The sequence below is a fragment of the Cyprinodon variegatus genome, unplaced genomic scaffold (assembly GCF_000732505.1).
Source record: "Cyprinodon variegatus isolate N-32 unplaced genomic scaffold, C_variegatus-1.0 Scaffold1769, whole genome shotgun sequence".
Classification (NCBI taxonomy): Eukaryota; Metazoa; Chordata; class Actinopteri; order Cyprinodontiformes; family Cyprinodontidae; genus Cyprinodon; species Cyprinodon variegatus.
The window spans coordinates 64881-91979 of NW_015152222.1; the positions used below are offsets into that span (position 1 = coordinate 64881).

At 36.3% G+C, this 27099-nt stretch overlaps 2 protein-coding genes across 2 annotated transcripts in view; both read left to right on the forward strand.

Annotated features, from left to right (window-relative positions):
- LOC107104505 (splicing factor U2AF 35 kDa subunit-like) overlaps positions 1 to 7397 on the forward strand; it is a 9991-nt gene extending 2594 nt beyond the window's left edge. The window contains exons 2-9 of the mRNA XM_015404511.1: positions 783 to 877; positions 1990 to 2077; positions 2818 to 2884; positions 3633 to 3682; positions 5408 to 5506; positions 5604 to 5737; positions 6937 to 7029; positions 7121 to 7397. Of these exons, the coding sequence (XP_015259997.1) occupies positions 834 to 877; positions 1990 to 2077; positions 2818 to 2884; positions 3633 to 3682; positions 5408 to 5506; positions 5604 to 5737; positions 6937 to 7029; positions 7121 to 7229 (684 nt within the window). The 5' untranslated portion in view covers positions 783 to 833 and the 3' untranslated portion in view covers positions 7230 to 7397. The remainder of the gene's footprint in view (positions 1 to 782; positions 878 to 1989; positions 2078 to 2817; positions 2885 to 3632; positions 3683 to 5407; positions 5507 to 5603; positions 5738 to 6936; positions 7030 to 7120) is intronic.
- Positions 7398 to 12686: 5289 nt separating this feature from the next.
- LOC107104501 (cystathionine beta-synthase-like) lies at positions 12687 to 26726 on the forward strand (the record flags this gene model as incomplete). Its single annotated transcript, XM_015404504.1, has 14 exons — positions 12687 to 12720; positions 16204 to 16539; positions 17244 to 17350; positions 21188 to 21322; positions 21427 to 21506; positions 21589 to 21793; positions 23547 to 23638; positions 23863 to 23979; positions 24068 to 24152; positions 24258 to 24363; positions 25348 to 25419; positions 25500 to 25634; positions 26446 to 26554; positions 26642 to 26726. Coding segments are annotated over exons 1-14 (1687 nt in total), but the record flags the coding sequence as incomplete, so codon positions are not given.
- Between the last annotated feature and the right edge of the window lie 373 nt (positions 26727 to 27099).

A 27099-nucleotide genomic window follows, 5' to 3' on the forward strand; every position in this document is an offset into this window, starting at 1 on the left:
TCTGTACCAACAACACCAAGTCAAATTCCTTGTAAGTGCAAACCTACTTGGCAATAAACTTGATTCTGATTCTTTTGTTTTTTTTACTGTCATATGGGTGTAAATATGTTGCCTCTTGTCTATATGACTTCTGGAACATGTAAAAATGTGCAAACAATGCAAATTTAGCATCTTCGAGACTAAAAAAAGTAAGATGTACTTATAAATGTTAATCAAAAAAACTATAGCAAGCAAGATGTAGTTTCTGTTAAACACTGAATTACAAATATTTGGATGTTTTATTTCTCTTAAAATGTAAATGTTGGGAGTAACTGCTACGTCTGTACCTCTGCAGAGTATTTCCATGGATTCCTGCATGCACCATTCCTTCAGTGAATAGAGTTGAAATATTTCAATAAATCTCTCCAAGTAACCTTAAGTTTTTGTGTGTAACAATCTATGGCTTGAGTTATTATTTTAACTTCATGATGAATGAATGCTGAATGCCTATTTTTTGTTGCTGATGCATATATATAAAGATCCTGTTTTCCCAATGTTGTTGTCATCTGATCAGACAGAAGGATCAATAGAACAGTAATGATTATAAATCTGTGAAAAATATACAATTTGATAAAGTAGAAGTAACATTAGATAGAATAACATGTAAATAAACACGTTGAGTTATACAGTTAAATGTCGTTTTTACTTATTTTTATAACGTGTATTTTCACAATCATATTTCTTTACAATCGTTTTGTTGTGAAAAATCAAATGCTGACGATGAATTTCCTTTTATTCTGAAGGAGCTAGACCGGAAGTGTGCTAGCCTGTTTTGAGCAGCCAGGCGAGCGAGGATGGCAGAGTACTTGGCCTCCATTTTTGGGACAGAGAAAGACAAGTGAGTCTTTGTGCTTTGTTTGGTTAAAAATAACGGGGTTTTCGTTTTCCATGTTTCTTAATTTTAGCTTTGAGTAGTAATGCAAAACTTGCTCCGTTCTGTAAAAAAACATCAACATAGCACTACATTAGCATCGGCTACTAGTGCTAGCATGCTAACACGCTCAGAAAATTAGCTTTGGCTCTGAATCAGGCGATAAGTAAGAACATGTGTTCTAAAATAATTATATATCTTACCAGGAAATATTCTTATAACATTCTTACTGATTTTACATTTAACTAGTACTTGCAGTTGCGGTAATTTCATACATTTCTTTGTTGTATGTAGGAGGAAAATGCATGTGATGGTGGTCGGTAATTTTGAATGCAGTTATCCTAAGGTTTCAATGAAGTCATCTACACAACCCAAAACACACTTACTTCATTAACATCCCTACTTTTTATGAAATGCTTTATAAACCAAAATTATGAGATGAACTTCATCGGCCCTTGGTGGGAAAAAAAAATGTAAATAACTGTCTTTTACAAGGCCTAGATTGCTAAATCTAAACTTTTTTTTTATCCCAAACAGGCAGAGGAATAAAAAACTTCAGCTTTATGTTTTTCAAATCCTGTATTAATAGATTATTTATTTATTTATTTATTTATATATATATATATATATATACTAAAAATTTATATAGTAGTGTGTTCAAGGTTACTTATGCCTCAGTAACATAATGGCTGTAAAGTCCTAATCATTATAAGGTTAAACGTATAATCTTAAATTTAAACATAAAGACTGGGTTGTTCTGGTATTTGATTGCATTTATCCTTAAACAAAGATCCATATAAATATATAAAAATAAAGTTTTACTGCTCAAATTGTGACTTAAATGAACTGTTAATGTAATTACTGTTGTTTAAAACATAAGCATCTATTAAATCATCAGGTTTATCGGCATAAAAATGGCTGTGACAGACTTACTGTCATCCTAATATCATCATGGTTTCACTTGCATTATTTTAATAAGGTCTTTTCAGTATATTTATCCATGAGATGTTAACTCCTACGGTGTCTAAAAAAGTGTCTTTGTTTTAACTTTATTGTTCTCACTTTTTTTTTTTTTGCAGAGTCAATTGCTCTTTTTACTTTAAAATCGGTGCCTGTCGACATGGCGACCGTTGCTCCAGATTACACAACAAGCCAACATTTAGCCAGGTAAATGATCCAACTCATACTCTTATATATACATAATATGAATAAGGAACACTTGTAACATGTAATACATCATTTATATGGTACATACTGCATTAGAGTGATTAATATAGCTTTCTTCCTCATCATTTGCTATTAAGTACAAGGACTAGGTTGATACTAGGAATTTTAGAGAGGTTTGAGCAAGGTTACAACAGAGGATTTTTCATTTCCATTTTTATGGTTCTTAATATTCATGCTGCTTTCTCTTAATTATTTACAATAGCTATACTTTTTTTTTTTTTAGATTGTATTGCAATCTGTACTCACTCAACTGTTTTTAATTTTTTTGCATTAGCTTAGATCTTTTTTTTTTTTTCCAGAGAAAATAAGTAATTTAAAGGTCAGACTTTCAAACCAGCTGAACCAAATTTTTTGTGAAGATGAGGTCTGCAATTAATTGTCAAGTGATAGCAGTATTATTTGTAAATCTGTTAATGTCTTACTTTAAACATGACAATTAGGTTTGGATTTCATTCCAGACAACAGAATTGTATGTGGAAGTACTGTGCAGTAATAGGAGACACTTTCATACAGCTTAAATATCTATAATATAGAAATTCCTTTATCGTATCCTATATTGTTGCCTCTAAAGTAACATTTTTGATAAGTATTCATGTATATATGGGTTCTGCATGTTCTTTGATGCTGTATTTTAGTTATTTTGATTAAAAACTGTTGTGGGGTTCTTGTTTGTTTTACAGACAATTGCCCTGCTCAATATTTACCGGAACCCTCAGAACAGCGCTCAGTCTCTGGATGGGCTGACCTGTAAGTAAAAGTTCTCTGTCAAGGGTCTTACTATAAGAGTTTTAAAGATGTTACATGGCAGGGATGGAAATCCTCATTTATTCATGCTGAAAATAATTATTTTATTGTGTTTAAGTTTATGTCTGTGCATAAAATCAGGGTCTATGTAGTTGGAACACGTTGCTTAAAACATTTATAGTTGACACCAAAATAATTGGACCATAAATGTAATAATTTAGGTTATGCATTCCTTTAGTTTTTAAATCCTTTGTTTTAAAATAAGCCAAGGCTGGCAGAATCCTTTATCATGGAATTTGTTTAATTTCCCCAGGACAGGTTTAGCTTGCAGACACTAAGAGCAGCGTCTAGTTATCCTTATATTTACACACTATATTTTATATTTGAATAACATACTCTTTTTAGAAAAAAATGTCACCCAAACCTTGCAAACTGAGTATATTTGATTTTTCTTAGATGGATAATTTTGCAGCTATGATTTATGAAGTCATATTTTTATTAAAACACATGAACATAGATGTTGTTGTTGCAGCAGAATCATTGATGTGTCAGCTGGTTAAGGACCACATCACAAAAAAGAGAATTCTAAGAATTGTTTCATTCAATAAAAAAGTTTATTTACTTTAAAAACAGTGGAGGTCACTTTGTATCAATTATTTCATTAGAAAATGCTGAGAGGTTTTCTCCCAACATGGTGATGAACATGAATTAAGTTGTCTATTTTTTTTTTATTCTTCTTTACATCCACTAGGTACTGTCAGCGACATGGAGATGCAGGAGCACTACGATGAATTCTTTGAGGTAACCAGTGGTTCACATTCTTAGCAGTGTTTTAAAAAAATTAATTCCTCAGAAAGGAAGGGAAGAGATTTTTCAAGTAGTCAAACAACAGAATTAAATAAAAGACAAAACCCAGGAAATCTGGATATTCTCATTCAGCTGCAGGACATATCTGGGTTTGCTGAGAGGAAGCAGAATTTTTTATTTGCCCCTTGCTTCTCCTTTTAACATAATCAGGAAGTTTCCCTCCTTTTCTGTCCACAGTCTGATTTGTGGTCTGCAGGCTTTAAGACACAGGGAGCCATTTGGACCAGGTTTCTAAACAAAAAACACTGGGAGCTGTAAATACTTAATGATATGTAAAATGAAGATGACACTGAATATATGTTTTTTTTCTTCTTACCTTTAAACTTTGTCTAAACAACTATAGTGTTGCTTATGAAATTCATGTCTTAAAAAAAAAGAAAGTTAACTTTTATTGATGTAAAGAACACATTTGAATAATTAAAAAGAATATAATTAAAAAGCAGCACTGCAGGTTTTGAGATTCAAATGAATTGTGCTGAACTTACATTATCCTTGTACCATATCTGTGAGCCATCATCCTTACATCGCCTTTACACTTTGAAAGTGTGTAGCGGAGCACTGACCTGAATTTAAAAAATAAACTGGGGAAAAAAACACTATGATACTATAATAAAATAAATATATGCAACATATTTGCATAAATGTTTATTAAACCTGGTTAATGGGCTTCATCTGCTGAACCTGTATGTTCAGCGTCTGTAAAGCAGGGCTGTCAGAAGTCACTTTCACATTTATGCAGGGCTGTAAGCTGTCGTCTGTGAGGCTGAGTAGTGTTTCTATTTAATGTGGATGAGATGATACACAGAACTTTTTTTTCCACAACAATTGCACAGTTTACATGAATACATGAACATTCCTCTCCATTGTGAAAATATGTTTTAACATAAAACAAAAATGAAGATTTACATAATCTCATTTTGCCAGGGAAAGTACAAATTTATATAAAAAATATTAAATTGTTTACACACATTTACAGTTTTTGTTGCCTTTTGATTAAGAGAATACATAATCGTGTTGACATATTGCTTGACCTCATTGTTAAAAGCAATAAAATATATTTTGGAATGTGCAAACTTACATTCATGAATGTAAAATGTTGCCAAGAGAATAATAAGATTAATAATGAAAGTCTCATTTGGTCTAGTCTAAGTACTGTTGAGGTCATAAAGTCCAAAAAGGACATCCTTCCAAAATAACTTAAAATCTTTCTCAATTTTTTCTGCAATAAACTTACAAATGTCAGACCAGAGATGTTGGACAAAAGTGCAATGACAAAACCAATGGGTTACTGTTTCAACACTCATAGAACAAAAAGTGCACAACAATACACAGCACTCTAACTGCATATTTCCTCATGTAGGTGTCAGTGATGGCATCCCATTTTTTGAACATTAGTTTATTCGGTCTCTGAAGGTTCTCTGTATCGATCCGTTTGTAACTCTGAACTAATTCAGACCCCCATGTGTCTCTGTCGGCTCTGACAGTCAGCTCTCAAAGCCGAACGATGCTTGCATTGTGGTAATTGCAAAATGCATAAACTCTAGAGAGGAAGTGAGACTGCCTTGGATTGAAATTCTCACTAAAGTTTCGGGTTTTATCTTAAATGACAAAAAAATACACAAACCATCAGTCTTAATTGTCTTTTCCCTCCCATCACAGGAAGTCTTTACAGAGATGGAAGAAAAGTACGGAGAAGTGGAGGAAATGAACGTCTGTGACAACCTTGGGGACCACCTTGTAGGAAATGTTTATGTAAAGGTGAGAGCTGGACTCCAAGCAACTCTATTTTCATTTCTGCACTGCTGTGACGGTTCTTTTGGTTTGTTTATTAACCTCTCCTCTGATCACTCCATAGTTCCGCAATGAGGAGGATGCTGAGAAGGCCGTGATAGACTTGAACAACCGATGGTTCAACGGGCAGCCCATCCACGCAGAGCTCTCTCCAGTCACAGACTTCAGAGAGGCCTGCTGTCGCCAGTATGAGATGGGGTGAGCACCGCCGCCTTATGAACCGGTTAAAATGTCGTTCTAGTTTTCCACTCATGTTGCCTGATCTGAACATAAGATTTTAAAACCGTTCATCCTAAAATACCCAATCATTCTTTAAATGTACCTCCTCATAAAAAAAAAAAAAAAAGATTGGAGGTAGATTTTGTGCTTACAGACTTTAAATGTTGTTTTCAGAGTTTCAATCTTACATGCATGTAGATGCCTCCTTACAGAAGACTTCAGCTCCCCTCACCAATAATATACATTTTTCTTATAAATATGTGGCGGTTTTTACCTCAGTTAAGTTGTGGTTTTGCAAAGAATCTAACTATTACAAAATGTTTTCTACCCTATCCATTGGCATCTAGTTTGAAGTTTGTTAGATCTGCTCTGACAACAAGCAGATAATTGTTTTGGAAATGTGGGACTAAATTACTCTCTAAATGCGGCTGCAGAATGAGACGTTCTGTAAAGAATGCAGCTGAAGAAATAATAATACATATATATGACTATACTAGGAGCCAAGTGTTGACTTACCAGTCTAATAATAAAGTTAGAGAAGTGAATCGGGTTTTACATCCGGCTTCTTCTTTCAGCGTTCGCCAACGAACAAACTCCTTTCCATGATCGACTCTTGTTTTTCCTCACACAGGATCTCTTTCAGATTTTCTCTTTATAGCCGCCTTAGGAGGTTTAAACATTTTCCTTGCCTCAGCCATGACCAGTAGTTGAGCAGACAGAAAAAAAGTAGAGCAAAAACCTTATCCCCATGACGATATAAGAGCCTGTGGCAGTAAAGCAATACGTTCTTCTAGGTCTGATGACCTGGTCGATTGAGGTGCGTCTTCTAGAGGGGAGCCCCGCTCGCAGCATTGATGGTGTTAAATGCTGTATATTGGCCTCAGGATTAATTTGAAAGTAATCATAACGCATAAACTCTTTAGGTAACAAAGTCTGCGGTGTGCTTTTAACTTTACATTTTTGCAAACACCTTGGCCTTGCACATAGAATTCTAGTCAAAAGCATTGTTGGTTTGTGGCTTTAAAAGGTTGAAGGTATAAAACTTGGGGAGCAAAAGTTACTCTCAATTTGGTGCAGACTTTAGGTGGAACAATAGTGCTGGACTTCCAACCTTATTTCGAACACCTGCCAGGTTTGCAGGTAACTATTTTTAAATGGATCTCCTTCCCCGTTTACAGAGAATGCACTCGTGGAGGCTTCTGTAACTTCATGCATCTGAAACCCATCTCACGTGAACTCAGAAGAGAGCTCTATGGACGCCGCAGGAAGGGGTAAAAACATTATTTTAGCATTAATAAAATTTGTTATACCTATGTTCAAAGCGGTTTTGTTTAATCTATTTCTACCTCTTCACACCTGTAGCCGCCACCGGTCTCGGTCCCGATCCAGAGACCGGGATAGAGGTCGAGGAGGAGGCCGCAATCACGAGAGGCGTCGGTCCAGAGACAGAGAGCGTTCAGGAAGATTCTGAATTACGAGTATTGATCATTTACTTCTCCATCCCTGAATCCATCACTGTGTTATTTTTTTGTTTTTTTTTTAGTTTGTGTCCTGCCTCATTTGATTTTAATACAAGGCAGGTTTTTGAAAATTTGTGAAAATAACTTTCACCTCATTAAATCTAAGGTTTCTACTCAAATAGAATGTTTACTGACTCATTTGTCACTAAAAATGTTTCTCTTTTTTTATTCTTCTGATGAAACTGTTTTAAATATTTTTTTTGTCTGGTTTGTCTGAGAAAGTAGTTTTTTTTGTTGTTACGTAAAATTGTGCTTTTGAGTGCCATGCATAGCTTTATATGCTAACTACAATCTGAAGAATACAGCATCTGAAGGTTGTTATATAAATAATAACCTTGAAATAAAGAGAAAGTCCATCAGTTAACAAATGGAGAGTGAAATTTGTGTATTCACTAGCATCACTTCTTCCAGTAATCTACTGAATATGTTAATAAACTGAAGGTTCATCATGATAAAATATCTACAATTCAGTTAAAAAGGAAACTTTTTAGATTTTTTTTACAAAAAGCAGGTTTTTATTTGGCCATATGAGAATCTGCTCAAGGTTTAGAAAAAGTGGTGACATCAGTTTTACTAAGCTTTTAACTGAACCAGATTACACCAATTTAATGCATGTGTAATAGATAGGGGTTTGGCGCCCCCGTGTGTCCAGCATATCCAACTGTTAAGGATAAGGAGAAGGCACAGAATTTTATCACCCTCTATGTCAGGCATCCCCAAAGTTGGTCCTCGAGGGCCGCTGTCCTGCAGGTTTTAGAGGTTTCCCTGCTTTAGCACAGCTGAATTTGATGACTGCAGTTGAGCAAAAGCCTGTTAATGAGCTTTCAATTAAAATGCGTGGCATTAACCATCACCTTAATGTGGTGAATGAGTTATCCCAGAGGTAATTTCTGGCAGCTTAAATGCCAACGGTTTGATCTCCCAAGGTTAGGGGTCACACAAAGCCCGACTACAAAATCCTTTCAATTGCAGTCACCTTGGTACAGTGGCGCATGCCTGTGGTTGGGGTTCATCTTTGTTGGACCCAGCTGCGCCAAGCATGATGGAGCGTTACAAGACCATCCCTCAGTGGACCTGCAGGGGAAACCATGAAGGACAAGGCCAAAGAGGATTGGAAGGCAGTCAGAGGTGGAGGTGACCTGAACCACAGATGCTTACGCTGGCTCTAGGAGTGTGGAACGCCACCCCTCTGGGAAGGGAAGGAGCCTGACCTTGTGTAGGAGGTGGAGCAAAGACTTCAAGAAAGATCCTGGATACAAGCGGCCGAAATTAGTTTTCTCAGCAGGGAGGTTTGGTACTCCGTGATGACATGAGGAGCTTCACAGCTGGTGGAGCGGGAATCCAATCCTTGATGGATGGTGTCCTGCACCTTTTACATTTATTTAGATAACTCAAATGAGCAAGTCTTTTGCAGGACTTTGAAGAAATGGAGTTCAACTAAGCAAGTAATTAAACCATTTGGTGGAGATGTGTTGGACCACAGTGATATGAAAAGGTTGCAGGATAGCAACCCTATAGGGCTTTGTTTTGACATCCCTGCTGTTAGAGGCTCAGAGTAGAGCCACTTCGCCACAGTGAAAGGAGTCAGCTGAGGTAGGAGGACACCTCCCTCAGAGTGTGTGCCAGGAACATCCCATCAAGTGCAGGGCCCTGGATACAGCCCAGGGAGGGACTGTCTCTCAGCTGAACCTGGAATGCCTCGGGCTCCCCCAGAGTAGCTGCCGGAAGTGTCTGGGGTAAGGGAAATCTGGAAGTCTCTGCTGAGACTGCTGCCCCCACAACACAGTCACAGTTAAGCACAACATGATAATTATTAGGATATTGTTCAAGTCCTAGTTGCTTACCAGTCTTCAGCTTGTCTACATTGTTGGTTCTGGTGTCTTTTATCTTCCTCTTGGCAATACTCATTAGCAGGATTATTTAATCCCAGTTCTGGGGGTTCGGTAAACTGTACCTTTTTATTGCTTCATCATACCTGAGTCAAATAATGAGTTCATTGGCAGGACTCTGGAGAAATTGACTGCATGTTGAGAAGGTTATTTAGATATTTGATTCAGGTGTGGAAGGAAACACATCTAAAAGATGGAGCTCTAGGTCTGGACCCGGAGACCTCTGCTCAATAAATTGTCAAAGTAGCTCAGATATGTCCAGTTTAGTGGCCAGGTAGACATGGTAACAAAATTGAACCTGTTTTTGGTACCTGTGGCAGTGTGGTTTAGTACCAAGTCCTACTCAATCCCAACCCACCACATATTGATGCTTTGTGAAGTCCCCTGTGCTTCAGATACTGATGCACCTGGTGACATTCTGATGTAAAGCTGTGTATCGTCAGCATAGTCATAGTTGTTGTTTGCTATAATCTACGCTAAGGGGGGCATGTAGATGTAAGATAGGAGGAACCCCAGAGTGGAGACTTGAGGAACCCTCCGTGAGATTTTTCTATTCTCTGACACATAGAAGTCTCTGTCCTTCTGGTAGGATTTAAACCAGTTCAGTGTGGTACCAGAAAGGCCGACCCAGTTTCACAGATGCTCTGAAAAATCTAGTGATAAATTCAGTTAAAACATACTTTATTAATCCCAAAGGGAAATTAAGTGTTGCAGTAACTCATAGGTTATTGTTAGCCAGGTGTTAATAGCTATAGGCAGGAAATTCTGTTTAAAAAAACTTCTAAAGACGATGCTCACTGTTGTCCATAATGTTCTTCACTTCACGAAGAGTTCTTCTCTGTCAAACATTCTCCAGAGGATCTAGAGGAGTTCCTAGAACAGAACTGGCCACCTTTATCAGCTTGTTGAGCTTTTTTAAGTCATTAGCTCTGATGCCATTACCCCAGCAGATGATGGAGGAAGAGATCACACTGTAATCAACACTCTGTTCCTTCCTTGTAAACGGTGTCTCCAGTGTAGGTTGTTGTGCAGGGGAACACCAAGGTATTTATACTCCTCCATCACCTCCACTTCTTCTTCTTCAATGCTATACTCAACTTGTTTATGTATTTTCTGCTTTCTACAATAATCTCCGTTGTTTTGTTGACATTCATGATCAGGTGACTGTCCAATAATACCAGAACTGTGGTTCTTCCACAGTCTGAATTTAAATGACAGGTATCCTAAACATTTTCATAACCTCTTCTGTGAGATAAAAAGACTCTTGGTGCTGATTTTTCTTTATAGATTCAACAAGCATGCCTCATAAATCCTCTATTACCATTGCAAAGGGTTGAATTATGAAATAAATCTATTTTTTTCCCTACACTCAAAGAGGCTATGTAAATGCATCAAAGAAAAACACAGGTAAGACTTTGATTTGTACAGATACTTAAACTGACTGCAGACGTGGTGTGATAGGCTAATCACTTTATCAGCTGCTATTATTGCTCTCAACAGCCCATCACTCTAACTCTGAGTAAATCTAGACTCTAATGAGCTTAGGCATTATTTTCTGTGATTAACTTTACTGATAATTGGTTTCTGTAGCAGAGCAATTAATTCCAGTATCAATATGAGAATTCTGATTTGATCTAATCCAATGTTACATTTTTATCCAGTCATATGTAAGGGATGGGATATTATGCCTTTCTATTCTTCCATTGAATATCATAATATCCATTGGTAAAATTGTATTTTTCCCATTATCGGCACAAAAAACTAGAAATATATAATTTATATTTGTTTGTATTTAATTTTGTATATTTTCTTACATGCAAGCTAAGCCTGCTGCTGCTGAAATGTGACCAGTTATTTTTTTTTTTAGCTCTGTTATTGGTTATTTAAATAGTTTCCTGTTGTGTAAAACATATATAAAAGGAACATTAATATAAATACAGTACATGTTTGCTATAGCCAACGTGTACTGTATCTATATATTCGAACAGGAATGGTCTAAAGCTCTGTTGTTTCACGTCACAAAGTTCAGTGACATCTGTTCAGCCAGCTGACTGGCAGTGTGCAGTGACTGCTGAAAGAGGAGGGGGGTGGGGTTGCTACTCCTAAGGATCCTCTAGTCACTCTGGCACTTTGCCTCACATCTTTAAAAAGACTGTTAACCATCAGAGGGCAAAATATTCTTTAAAACCTTGGAGTACCTTCATGCCAGTATTTATATATACTGTATATTCATGTCAGTTTTTCTGTTTCTTCCTTTTAAGCTCACTAAATCGACTGAAAGAGGCGATCTTTTTACTCTTTGCATGACTAAATCCAGGTTAATCCCAGCATCCGGTAAAGTCAGTGTCATGTAAAATTGGAAAATGATTTGATCCAAATTTGATTTTTGTTTGCTGGATTAACTTCAGATCTTTTCCATCAACTCTGTAAGAAAAGGACTGCAGCATTTGTGTCATTGTAAATTACTTTGATCTACCTGAGTGCATTGGATACAAAACATTTTCAGAAAAAAAGCAACAATAATATTTATTTCATGATTTTCTTGGGTAAAGTTCACTTTCTTCACCATAAGAAACAAACAAATGTATTACTAAAATACCAGTTTCAGTATTAAAGTCTCTCTGAGTGTATTTTTTCTTCTTATATACAAATTGGTAATCTAATATTCATACAAATAACCTTTTTTTTAACTAAAATGTTAAAGCATAATATTTTTAAAGGGATTTTAGCAGTTAATGGAGCTTTAACAATAAAATGTGTTTTGAGTGAGAAGATATGTTGCGTAAAATGTCAAAGATGTGCAAACCGCAGACATTTTAGCTTTAAAAGATGTATTAAAGACTTGAATACATTAAAAAACACACCTAAAATTACAATTCAGCCCAAACAGCACAACACTGTCAGAGGTTTAATGACCTTGAACTTGACAGTGTTGAAATGTTTGTTGGTAAAGGAAGCTTAAAAAATAGGAACTTTAGATGTTTTATCAAATGTTTTGTAGCTGTGTCTTGAGACAAAATACTTTTAGTGTTTATAAATGATTAAACTATCCATTTGGAATTTAAAATCAAACAAATATAGGATTGGACATTTTTCAAATTTGAGACTGAATGGCAAACTGTTGTTTGATATTTGGGGGAAACAAACCCATGTTTCACCAAAACGACGAGGCATTAACCCAAAAAGACCTTTGCATCAAAACAAGTGTTTACAAAGTTTGCTTTGGGGTGCAGCCTGGGTGGAAATCATGAAGGGGGGAACGGGGTGTCAGGAGCCCCCCGCATCTGAGCAGCAAAGAGATGTTTACCTCAGTTTATCCTGGTAGGAAAATCAATTCTTGATAAATGATGTGAGAAAACACATCAAAAGGCTGTCCATTAATGAAGAGAGTGATGTGTTCGAATACAGAAGACCAGCATCCCCCCCGTCAGAGCATCTCAGTGGTTTGGTCCCCTGCATACAGTCCCCAAACCCCCACACATATTAGGTCTGGGAATGAGCCTCTTTTGTATAGAACAGTCTTTGGAAGAATGTCAGTGGTGCCGAGCCTCCTGTGAGTATCCTCTCTTAAAACTTTGCATGGAAAAAAATACTGAGACTTTATTCTAAGCTCCTGTAACTTGATTAAATCTGATTATTGCTATTAATTAAAACTTTTAAACCAGTAGGAATGAGACATCTAAATCTGGATAAAAGTTATCCTTCTGTCTCTCTAGATTAAATTAATAAGTAAAGTTATTTACCAAATTTAAAATGTAACTTTCCATGGCAAAGTAGTTCAAGTATACAGGTAGTAACTGGAGTTTTAAATTAGTTTAAATCAGGCTTTTAAAGTTTAAAGAATTTTGTCCGTTTCCTGATCTACTTTCAGTGAAGTTGTTTTGAAAACAGTTACAGACTTACTTCATTATAACTGAAGTATTATTCTTGTATATATTAGGTAGAGCTGCAGATAATTATTTTGTTAGAAGTATTGCATTAAACAAATGTCTGTGAAAAATCTTTTATATAACCTTTTGATAATTATTAGCATTTTGTAAAACAAATGCACCACACAAAAATGTTTCCTTGAAGAGTATATAAATTAAAGCTGTTTTTTTTTCACTTGCAGTTTTGATACATTAGGATGACATCAATACAACAAAAGGCCTGGTGCATAAATCAATCCACCAAAATTTATTTCTAAAGCTGTTTTTAATAATACAATCTTTAAAGTGATTTATATTCCAGGAAGGAGATAATTAAATAGAAATAAATAGATTAAATAAGAACATACAAAAAAAAGAGTTTAAGAAATATATTATCTTAGTGAGCACATCCAGATAAGTTAACACCTAACTATTAATATAGTTTAATTGTCTTTCTACATACGTGTTTTAGCTGTAAAAATATACAACAAGGCGTTTGCTTATTTAGTTAGCTTTAAATATAATTTGTACTATTATTATTATTATTTCTTTTTTAATCTATTTTTAACAGCAAAGCTCATTAGGGCTCTTTTATCTTTCTGACAGCTGCATTTATGTGAACTTGGATACAACACAGCATCCACAGCATTAGGAGTTAGAGTTTGATAAATAGAAACTTAGAGGAAATCAGCGAAGTAATTTTTTTTTTTCAGGATATCCAAGAAATTTGTAAAATCCAAAAAAAAATGCAAAAACCTGGAGGCCAACACAGATGTTCATATAATCCTGTAGAGACAGTTTTTTTTTTCCTGTCGGGATATATGGCTTAATGCTAAGGAAAACAAAACAAGAAAAAAAGAAAAGAAAAACAGATCATTAATCATCATTTGCCACTGAATGATGATAATGCTGGAAAATCTTAGACTCTTTGATTTTAGTTAATTTCAGCAACACAAAAACGGAATTTCATCCAGTAAATATCTAAAATAGTCTAATTCAAATTATTTTTATGCATAGCTGGAAAAACTCTCTGAAAAATTATAAGATGCAAAATGTGAAAATTATGCAATTTTTGGAAATTCTGATCAACATATTTGATACTCGTATCAATTAAAGATTTCCAATCACTGTTTTCTGTGGAATTGTTGCTAACTAACCAACTTTAATCTATTGTGTGAGATGGGCAATAGAAAGTGAGTGACAAGTATTTAAAAGAGGAACTAAATTAGTGATGCAAAAAATGACAAAAGCATATCGAACCAAATAATTAGTAATTTATTAGATTAATTAGATATAAATAATTATAATAAATAGTTAGAATCTGAACTATACTATCTAACAAACTTGTGCTGGACTTAATTAACAGATTATCACTAATATGAGTACTAATCTTTAAATACTAGTTAGTGTTTGGGCAAAGAAAGTTATTAATTGCTGTTTTTACATCCTAATCACAACAGTAACAACAGAGGTGACCCAGATTTTCTCTGCTTAAGATGGCTGCAAGTTGGAGAAGCTCTGCTTGATCGATTAGGATATTCTTTTTTATGAGAACTTTATCTTCTCCGTTTGTTGATAAAAGTTTCTTTTTTCTGAGGATTTTTGCTTCTTGTGCTGAATGCAGTAAAACTGAAAGGATTTTTACTTATATTGTTTTTTCCTTTTTGGGCACTTGTTATGAGGTTTAACCACAGCAGACATATCAGGTTGATTTTAGACAAGGCAGACAGCACTGTGAGGATCATGTTTTTTGATGTCTCCAGTTTATTTAACACAATTCAGCCTGACTTACTTTGTGGGAAACTTCTGAAGACTCAGGTGGAGTCACGAACAATCGTACAAAACAAGGGAGATGATTGTAGATTTCACAAGAAACATGAACAAATGGAATCCTGTTAACATCAAGGGAGAAGAAGTGAAGGTGGATGAGGAGGATAAATACCTTGATGTTCACCTGGACAACAAACTAGAACTAGACTACAAGAAGGGACAGAGCAGATAATAACTTTGTAGCAAGATGCTACGTATGTTCTATAAGTCTGTTGTGGAGAGTGTGATCTCTTCCTCCATCATCTGCCAGGGTTACAGCATCAGAGCAAATGACTGAAAAAAGCTCAACAAGCTGATAAAGTTGGCCAACTCTGTTCTCGGAACTCCTCTGGAACATCTGTAGACTATAGAGTTAAGAAAAATGTTAAGAAGATTATGGACAACATTGAGCATCCTCTTCAGAAAACTGAAATCCATCTTCAGTCAGAGGCTTCCATTGATCCAGTGCATGACACACCACTACAGAAGATCCTCCTTGCCCACAACTATCAAAATAAACAACAACCCTACGAAAAAGAAAAAAAAAGAAAAAAAAAGAAAACTCTATAAGTTACTGCAACATTTCATTCCCTTTTGGGATTTATAAAGTATTTCTGGATTGAATTGCTACTTATAACAATCCTAGCATAACGTCCTTAGATGAAGTTCTGGATGAGGAGGTTTATTGATCAGATGGTGACCCAAACTTATTGCAAAAAACCTCCACTTTCTATCAATTGTTGGGCCACTCTTTAAAATTGATTGCTTTATTGAATGTTTTTTTAATTCAGAGGTAAAATGGATTTGACTATTGGAGGGGTTTTATCTGTAGAATCTGTAATTCTACCTATTTAAAGTTTTGCATAGTTTTAACAGATCCAAACAAACATAACTTTTAGGTTTTGGCTAGATTAAACTAAAGTTCTACTGCCTTTATTATCAAATGATTTTGTAAATAAGGTACAATTGATACAATGATTTTCTGCATTTTTTTTTATCTTACCAAAGACTTGAAAAAATTGCAATTCTGCTCATTATCCATAATCATGACCTATTAAATAATGACGGGGGAAATCCTGGGGGAGAAGGGTTAGACCTTTGAACTTCAGCTTTAAAGCACCACAGTTATCATGCACAAAGCTGATTTTAGCTGCAGAACATAAATTTTAGATTGATCTGACATTCAGTAAGGTTTTACTCATCTTATTTCTGGAGACTTATCTTTTTATTGCATTTCTTCAAATGACAATTCCTGTAGGTTTAAATTAAATCTTGATTTTCCTAAGAATTGATGTAACATCTGTCTGTTCCTGCTGCAGGGGAGTCATGCCTTCTGTGTTCGGAAACCAATGCTTAAAAGATGCTCAAGCGACTTGCCCAGGTGGAGGAACCCTGATGCATGCAGAGCAAAAATCCTGCATGGATGGAGATCTCAAAATTTTCCCCAGTGGGAACAAGTTGCCTGGACTCTCAAAAGACGAGCCGCTCAATGATGCAGACAATCCTTTCCAAAAATGTGGAGAAAATGGTGGAATGGACAGAAACGCAAAAGAGACGGCTGATCAGATGAAGTGGATTCGTCCGGATTTACCCAGCAAATGCACCTGGAGGCCAGGGACTCCAATGTCAGAGTCCCCTCATAGCCAGCCGCCACGGTAAGAATCACATGACTCAGAGGGGAGGAATGGAAAAAAAAAACCTAGCTTCTTGATGTAAAATAAAGGTTATTACCTTCTTTTCGACTCTGAAAGGTCTCATAAAGGTCTCACAACCTCAAAGTTTTGGACACATTCTGTATGCTGTGAAGAAGAACTGATGAGAACTGCTCAAACTTCATTGGATTTAACAAAATTAATCTGAGAGCATTACATTTTGGATCAGGACAAAGCATCTCCAATCTGATCACTTCAGCTACAGTCTTAAGTCTTTTGCAGCCTCTGATTGATTTTCTTCCTCAGTTGTCATGTACTTAAACTGATTACCTTCGCTGAAAAAAAGCATCCCCACAGCATGATGCTGCCACCACTGTGTCTTAATCTGGAGATATCTTCAAATATATGTGCAGATAGTTTTCCTTCATACATCATGTTTTAGCTAAAACAATCTCCCTCTGTCTCTGCCTATCGATAAAGGTGGACAGCCATTCCCTGGTAGGTTTAAAGCCATGTTAAGTCTGTTTTTGGATATATGTTTAATAATAATACCATCCTAGGAACAGCACACACTTTTTATTGCAAGTCTACAGTGAAGTGAAATGATACAATCCAACCATAGCACTAGATAACCTCCTCCCCTCATTGTTACTGTGTAAGGTTGATTGCATTTCAATCAGGTTGATTTTGACATTTGTCCTCTGCAGCATCAAACCACCAAGCATCCTCCCCAACATCCTGGGACACATTGGATACACGCCTCTGGTTCGCCTGAATAAAATCCCAAAGGAGTTTGGGTTAAAGTGTGAAATTTGTGAGTAAAGCTTGATGCAACTGCACATACAAAGACACTGATAGGGAGTCAGATCAGCTTTTCACCCTGAAAGTACTTTAATAGAATCTAAAATGACACATTACACAGTTCTATTGGGATAATAGCAAAGATGAACTCACACAGAATCGTATCTCACTGAGAACAACGGAGACATCAGCAATTTCAAGCTTTAGCAAGCTAAAAGTATGCCTGATTTAGAGCAACATTATAGGAAAGATTGGTGCTTTTATTGAAAGAAAAAAAAAACCTACTACAATTCCTTTCACCCTTATGACAGGAAAATGCTTTTGGGGTTTTTTAAAGGTCATGATGGCTTCCTGCTCTGTATCGAGTAGCTCATGGCCTTAAAATGGGCAATGAGTTACCATTGGGGTATTGTTTAAGAAGGCAGCATGCTCACAAGGAGGGAAAGGTGAAAAACAAAGACTCGTTGTCCTTTAGGCCCACAGAAAAAAAATGCAACTCGAAAACTTGGAAACATTCAGGGTGTTTGGTTGAAAAATTTCCTCTGCTGGCTCACATCTTGCAGAGGCTGAGACTTTTATAGTGCAAAACCTCTTTGACATTTTCACCATTTGTCACATCACATCCAAAGCTTTCATTGCATAATGCGAGATTTTTAGGTAAAAAGAAGACAATATAGGTAGAAGAAACTGCATTTTTTTCAGGGGGTGAGTAAATAAAACCTGAAAACTTTAGTCGAAATATTTTCAGTCCCCTTTACTTTGAAACTTAAATAAATTGCAGGGCAACAATTTGCCTGCAGAGTTTACCTGTTATGCAAACAGCCACCTGAGTTTGTTTTTAATCCCAGGTTCCATGAAGGCCTCAGCAGGTTGGAATAGAACAAAAGTCATTTTTAAAACAAGCAAAGAGGTCCATAACAGATCTGGAGCAACTGTAGGAAACTTTAATTAGTTAATCTGATGACAGCACAGCCATTAGTCAGGCTCTTCCCAAATCAGGGGCAAGAAGACATCCTGCATGTGGCAGGAAACAAACTGTATCATCCTGTGGGCACATTTCTTGGGTTTGAAGAAGACTGATAGAACTAAATACAGGTTAAAAACCTGCTGGAAGGTTCAAACGACTCTAAACATGCATGTATGAAAGGCCTACTCCACGTCCGTACTTAAATCTAGTTGAGAATCGGCAACTTGCCGATGCTACCTGATGTTCACATACCTTCTCAATCCAATCTCATTCTCAGCCTTTTTTGCAAATAAGAAGCTGTGCAAGAAATGGATCCTCTAATGTAAAACATTGGCAATGACAGTTCAAGAAACCTACAGCTGCAACACATTGAAAGGTGGATCCATAAAAGTATTAAAGGCATTCCATGTGTTTTTACATTTTTAATTGAAAAATAAAAGTATAATTTTGCTATCAATTACAGGAAAAAAGACTTCTTGGATCACGAAAAAAATAAATAACATAAATCTAAATTTCCCCAGACCTTATTTGGGTCCTTTGCTGCTTAGACTGCATTCCAACTTTCTTTTCTGGTGGAAAAAAAGGGTCGTGAGTTTTGTTTGCATATTTACAAAAGTGTCTGTATTCAGACTTGCTTATTGACTGTAACATGCATATTAATATGTACCTAAAAAATCTAGATCAGCTTATGTCTAAAATGAAAAGAAACACATTCCCCCATCATGACACTCATGTCAGGTGGTGCAAACATGCCTTTAAGCTGCATAAAAACAACAACAAACAAACACATCATTAACATCAAGAATATTGGTTAATGCCTACATTTATTATTTTATTTTTTTGCTGACTAAGTCATCAAACAGACTGGAATATCAGAACTTGCTCACATCTGGAATTCTTTGCAAGCAGGTCTACTTGGACTGCTGTTAACAATCAAGCTTCACTTTGAACATTGCAGCTAAACTGCATGGAGATGAAAATGAGCGCAGCTCTGACTAAAACAAGGACCCTCAGCATTTGAAGCCTTGGTAATGATGTGAACTGAATGCCCCAGTAAGATACAGCCATGAACCAACCCTGCATAAAAAAGTAGAACAACAGAAAAGCAGAGAAGAACAATATGGGCTTTATTTGCTATCTGTCTCTCTACAATGCTTCTTTGACAGAAATAAAGGACTGTGGGGCAATTATATGCCCATGTACTGGATGCTTCGGTGCATCTGACCTGGAATCTGTGCATATCAGGAGGATTGCAGTTAGTTAGTGCATGTAACAGTGTGTCACTCTGGGCAAGCAATGGGTGTTATATTTACCAAACATAAATGTCCTGCTGTGTTCTCTATTGCACTTTATGGATCCAAAAATGTATCTACAACAGGAAGCCATCTTTGAAGAAGTTTTCGCATCGGTGACTGGAACCTCAAATCTAATAAAGCAGGCTTTGGTAGCAGAATGGTGCACTAAATCTTCTAAAAAAAAAAGAATAAAAAAAAAAAACTTAACATACACAATACACATAGTATACATAATTATTTAATTTTAATTTTAATTAATTTAATTTTATTAACACTGCTGAACTCTAGCAACCTCAAATATACTCTATCACAACCTCTGCTCTACTACTGTAATGTAGTCTGCTTGTTTTCAATGTGACCTCAACATAACCCAGCTGGAATGGGAAGTTATTCAGATCTGAATGCAAGTTTCAGTCATAAAACAATATGCAATGCTTTGATCAATCTTGATCAATCATTAAATGCAGCTAAAGGCAATGACAGCCTCAGAAGGGAAAAAAAAGCTACTGTTAGAAAAGCGACAGTCTTGTTTGTCAGAAGATATAAGATAAAAGCATGGTAGTGGTTATATCATGCTGTGAGGTTGCCTTTCTTTAGCTGAGACAGGGATGCGGGTGGTAATGTGACAAATTAATATATATATATATACTTTTTAAGGCACACCAACTGTTTTCCTTCAATCAGAACTAGAAAAGTTTTCATTATATAACAAAAGTCTGAGGTAATATATTTATATAGCCACATTAACTGTTTGTCAAATTGTTACCTTGTTAAATACAAAGGATATTCATGCTGAAAGGATTTGGAGTCAAACATCCATTAAAATCAAAACTAGGGTTTCTTCCATAGAAACCCTGATTGCCAAACCTAGTTCACAAACTGACCAATGAGGGAGCTGGTTACGTCTGAGAAGCAACTGTGATTGGCTTGATTGGTTTTCAGTCTGCTCGGTTAGAGAAAAGGTAAATGGAGAGGGCCAAAAAAAAGGATTTGAAATGCATGGTGAAATAAAATGGAAATGGAATAATGAATTACCTTTTTAAATGGGTGATTAGATGAGGTATTTAAAATCAAATATATGAATTTAGAAATATGATTTGAAAATACATTTCTAAATTCCAGTATTTAGTAATTCATTCATACATTTTAAATTACAATTACTCTTTAAAATCTATTTCAAATGTGCAATTGAATTGCATGATTTAAATTCCTTTGAAATGGCTGTTTTTTCCTTTTCAGCCACACTCTAGGTCCTTCATATGTAAAGCACCATAAATGCACAGGGTAATGGGAATGCTTTACAGAAATGCTTTACAGAAGGCAAATAATATCCGTTAAAAACATAAGACATAAAAAATCTAAAACACTCAAACTGAAAACAATGTCACAAATTATGCTTCATAGTTTCCCTCTTCAAATAGACACAAACACTGAGGGTTGCTTAAGATGTGAATGCAACAGAGGGTGAAATGAAGTCTTGCAACAACTTTACATAGGTTTATTTTCTTGTGTGCCAGCTATTTATTCCCAATTATCACATATTTTCACAATGGAAATGGTACAGTATCCTATGTTATTCCTTATTTAGTGGCCAAGTGTGAGTTCTTCAACGCAGGAGGCAGCATTAAGGACAGAATCGCTCTGCGGATGGTGGAGGACGCTGAGAGAGAAGGGATCCTCAAACCAGGGGACACAATCATTGAGCCCACTTCTGGAAACACGGGTACTTACTTCTAGATAGCTCAGATATCTAACTGTGGTTCTGTTACTTACTTTATAATAAAACAACACCAGCGCTTATAAACCAGCTCTTCTGAACACCTCTAGGAATCGGCCTTGCTCTCCTAGCAGCTGTGAAAGGCTACCGCTGCATTATTGCTATGCCTGAGAAGATGAGTATGGAGAAGGTAAGTGTTTTCTGCATTAGTTTGTTCCACAGCAGTGGTTTAGTACATGCAGCTGATCTGCCCTTGTTTTTTTATACTATAGGTGGATGTGCTAAAGGCTCTCGGAGCAGAAATTGTGCGCACTCCTACATCTGCAGCGTTTGATTCAGCGGAGTCTCACATTCGCACAGCTTGGAGGTTAAGGAGTGAGATTCCAAACTCGCACATCCTGGACCAGTACCGTAACGCCAGTAACCCCCTGGCTCACTATGATACAACGGCTGAAGAAATCCTGGAGCAGTGTGATGGTTTGTTCAGTTTTTTTTTTAATTATCTTTCATTTTATTACTCTATGAACCAAAATGTCTGCTTCTTTCAAGTTCTCTAAACTTGCCCAGTCAGCGCAATAATCTTAAAAAACTTGAAGACCCAGGCCTGTAATCCTGCTTGTTTTATATTCAAGCATTTTCAGTTAAAACCTATTCAGTGTCTAACAAAAATTGTCATAACATGTGTCTCGATTGCCTTAACCTCCCACCCCATGAGTCCCTTACGAAAGGGCAATATAAGAAAGGCTGTTAAAGAATGACCATGATGGTGATGTCACCTTGTAAGGTCAAGTTATCAAGTTAGGACACCAGCAGTAAACAGTCTGGGTGGAAAGGAAACAAAAAACAAAACCCTGCACTGCTAAAAACCATCTAGAAATAAGTACAACATTTCTTAAGTATATTTACCCTTAATTTTAGTAGGTAAATAAGATTATTTGCTAAGGGAATGAGTATTTCAACTCCTAGAATAAGATGATTAGATAATATTCACTTGAAATAAGACAAAGCAATTGTTTTTTTTTTGTTTTTTTTAATTTAATTTGTCTTGTTCCATTGGCAAGGTGTCTCACTTATCTCCTCAGTTCCTCAAAATTAACTTAATTTAAGCAAAAATGACTCATATAGATTTCCATTTTTTTGCAGTCTGAGCATAATTTTAAACCAGGCAAACTCAAAGCAGGTGTAAGCAAAGGTTCTTCAAAGAACAAACAATTCGGCTGAGAATTAACCTTTCACTTTAAAATGACCTTATAACAGCAGAGGGTATTACAAGCAGGTGTGATACCTGCTGCAGAAGCCACGCCCACCAGGGATGACCCCCTCTGCATTTTAACACACAATTGTGTTTTGGTTTTGGATTGATGTCATTCTTAAAGCTCCACCGCAGTCTCAAATCTTTTACAGCCTCTTACAGGTTTTCTCTCATTCGTTCATCTCATCAGTTCTGTCCAGGTTCCTGTTCCCACATCATCCCCGCAGCATTATGCTGCAACCACCGTGTTTAATCATAAAGACAGTGTTTCAGTTTTTTTTTTGTTTTTTTTTTAATCAAGACCCAAAACTGAGCATCTTTTTCATATTTGCTATCCCAGCTAAAATTAAACATGGTGAATAGATTGCTTTCAACACTGGGTTTTTTAGATTGGTGGATTGTTTGAAGCAATAATAAAATCTAGCCTATCTCAGGACATTTTATGTTAATGTTTTAGTGTGTGTGATTAAAAAATGGAAAAAGTTCATTAGAAAAACCTCCAACTTTTTCACATAAAACTTGGAATACATCATATAACCCCCAAAAACGATGAAAAAAAAGAATAACAACTAAAGTTAAAAATATAATCTTTGGCCTACATGTTATGATTGAATTTATTTAACTTTCATATTTTCCAGTAAATGCAATGTCAAAGATAAGAAATTTACCTTATTTAAGTTTAAAAGTGTACAACTCTTTTTAATGGCTGTATGATGCTTTAAGCTTATGCTAACCAGTGAGATTTTAAACATACCATAAAACTTACACAAGATAAAATCCAGACACATTTAAATAAACCACAAAGCATGCAGTTTTATTTATCTAAAAAAGAGCACAAATGTTACACATATAAAGCATAAAAAAATGCCAAGAACAAATGTAACAAAAATCCTACATGTTGTTTCTTTAACTATATATTTCTGCCCTTAGTTTGAAATGATCATGGACATTTAGAGAGAACTGTCCTTTTCCTTTCAGGTAAACTGGACATGCTTGTGGCCGGAGCCGGCACAGGTGGTACGCTCACTGGTATCGCTCGAAAACTAAAGGAGAAGTGCCCCAATGTCAAGGCAAGATATTCAAACCCAAAAAACCCACTCATGAAAGTGTTCACCCAGGAAAATGCTTTAATTTTATTCACCATAACAGCTAATAAAAGATGATTTATCATCAACCTACACTGCTTAGGTGAAAAAATAATCATGCATGTAATTTACATCCATTTAAAGATGGACACGTTTAAAATAGCTTCCTTCCATGTTAATATAACTGTTTGTTTTTTTATTGTTGGCAGATAATCGGTGTGGATCCTGAGGGCTCTTCGCTGGTACAGACAGAAGAACATGAAAGTGCTCATTTTGAGGTTGAGGGTATTGGATATGACTTTATACCCACTGTTCTGGATAGATCTGTGAGTGTTAGAGTGAACGCGGACATTTAAAGTTAAGGGTTTCTTAGTTTGCTATAACTTTACTCTTTCTCTCTATAAAACCCTTCAGCTCGTATACAAGTGGTACAAATCAAGTGATAAGGAAACGTTTAACATGGCACGCAAACTAATAAGAGAGGAAGGCCTTCTCTGTGGTGAGCTCATACCACCAACCAACATATTCATATTTATGTGTTTTTTAAATGCCATCTAAGTTGATTTCGAATAATTATCTTGTCGCTCTTTTGTTTTTAATCCAGGTGGAAGTTCTGGCTCAGCGATGGCGGCGGCAGTGAAGATGGCTCAGCAGCTGGAGGAGGGACAGCGCTGCGTGGTCATCCTGCCAGACTCTGTTCGTAACTACATGTAAGAGAAAACAAGCAGAGATTCTGCAATAAGGCTGTTAGAGTCTGTTATTCACTCCTGCATCTACACTTTTAGACCAGAGATAATGTGCATAATAATCCAAATGAGGATCATAAAGGTTTTACCCCCCTTAGAGGGGCTTTCATGCCAAGAATATAATACCTATAGTTTGTACAGTGTGCAGTCGAACAAAAACAAAGGTAATGCATTTTTCTTCTTTTTAAAAAGGAAAGTAATAAGAACAGAAAATATTTTTGACCCAAAATGCCTTTAAAGTTTTTCTTCATTCTTACTATTATTGTACAGTAGTTTTCTAAATGACAGGGGCAGTTTAACATGCCACTGTTGGTTTCAACCTTTGCCACTAAATGTCACTAAAGTAGTTATTAAAAGCTTTAAGTCATAAAAGTTCAATATTTGGCTGTTTAGCAATATTCTGGGTAACTATTGAAATAATTCATCCCATTGTTTTGTATGATTTAGCAATATAACTTAAATCAAATCTAAGTTTATTTAGTAGTGATACTGTCGTCATTTTATTAAATTAAAAGCACGCATCCAAACATATAAATAGATTAGAAATCTAGACTGTGGTATAAACTAAAGTTAGTAATATTGGGGAAAAAATGATTTAACATGTCATGATGCTAATTAGTTTAATGCACAAAGTAACACTAAGGTTGATTTTATTGGGTTGATCAAAGTTAATGTTTGTGGACATTCTAAAGTTCTATAAAGCATGAAAATTACCAGCATGATAGAAACTATTACAGGAAACCAGGTTTATGACTGTGGTAAGAACCAGCACAGCAACATTTTGGTTCACCCTTATTCTGCTGCATTCCTGGGATTTTGAGGCTGGGAGAAGTTTGAAATTTAGAGGATCATGGTTCTGAATATGGATAATTCTAATGTCTGTTAACCAATAAACTTTTAGTATATAAGCCCCATGATGAAAATCTAAAAGCCGGATTTTATTTCCAGGTCTAAGTTCTTGTGCGATCAGTGGATGTGTGAGAAAGGTTTCCTGGAGAATCCAAGTGAGGTCAAACCCTGGTAAGACAGTAAAGAAATAAACAGCTTCTCCACCTTTAGGATAGGATGTGAAATAGGAGATTAACTTTTATCTGTTGAAGGTGGTGGGACCTGACCATCCACAGCTTACACCTGTCCAACCCTCTGATCATTGCACCATTCCTTTCCTGCCAAGAAGTCATCAAGATGCTGAGAGAGAAGGGCTTCGATCAGGCGCCGGTCCTCGATCATTCTGGGTATGTGCCGTTACTTTGCAAAAGATACACAGAGAGACGTTTGTGGAAATGCATTTTCCATCATGCTTTATCCCAGCCGGGGTTGTGATCCCGGCGATCGACTGGTTGTCAGTCAATCGCCATGTAGAAATACCAATTTTATTAGGAGACTGTGGTTGTGGACTTCAGGAGGAACTCAGCCCCAGCTCTCCCCATCACCCTCTATTACTTCCCAGTGTCAAATGTGGAGTCTTTTCTGTTCCTGGGAACAATTATCTCACAGGACATAAAATGGGAGCTGAACATCAGCTGACTGCAGTGTGTCATACAGTCTGCAAAGAGGGTGATCGGCTGCAGTCTTCCTTTCTCAAGGATCTATTCGCCTCATGCGTGCAGGGAAGATTGTGGCTGATTCCACACTCCGCAGCCACAAACTATTTCAGTCACTTTCCTTTGGCAGGAGGCTACGGTCAATCAGGACCAAAACCTCACACCACAAAAACAGTTTCTTCCCATCCGCTACTTATCAACAAGGCCCAGAGACCCCTGAGACACTGACACTACCTCCCCTGTTCATGACCTAGTAGCTACACCAACGTAGCATCTCCAGACCTCCTGCATTACATTAATGCACAGGCTACTGTGTATATAGCTATATATTGCATATAGTATTCGTATGCTTTATATTGTATATAGCTATAGATTCTGTATTCTGTATGTATATATAATTGTATATCTGATTTGTCTGCACCAAGTCAAATTTCTTTTAAGTGCAAACCTACTTGGCAATAAACCTGATTCTGACTCTGAATATCTGCCTGTGATTCTGCAGTGAACTCCTTGGGATGGTGACGCTGGGAACCATCATGTCCAGTGTGCAGGATGGAAAGGCCAAACTGTCAGATCCTGTCAGCACGATGCTCTGCAAGGACTTCAGACAGGTCTGCCTGATGGTGGAGACACTGAATCCACAACAACATAGAAGCCAAACATATTTATTGTCTCTTAACCTTTATGTTTGTTTTCAGGTGCACCTGACAGACAAACTGGGGAAGTTATCCTGCATTCTCAAAACACAAACCTATGCGCTGGTGGTGAACGATCACACCAAGTGTAAGAATATTTTTTTCTTTTTAAGATTAGCTATTTGCTTATTATTTACTTTTAAACCTTCTTCCCAAGATCAGAAGCTAAAACAAAAAAACAATACAATAAAATAGAAAGATGGTTAGAGGTTCTGTATATTGAGATTTCACTCCTCAAAATGCAAGGGGTTTTGTTTCTTCTGAGTAATGCACTTCTTTATTCTTCCAGGATTGTAATTCTCACTTTGCGTTTTTGCATTGTTGTTGGTAACTTTGCTCTTTATGCCATTATTTACTAGAATATAGCCTTAGAAATAAAAAGGCATGTTTGAAAACTGAAATTAACCGCTGTCGACCCTAACCCTTATTTTTGTCACAGATTCTATAAAGGACTTTTTTTT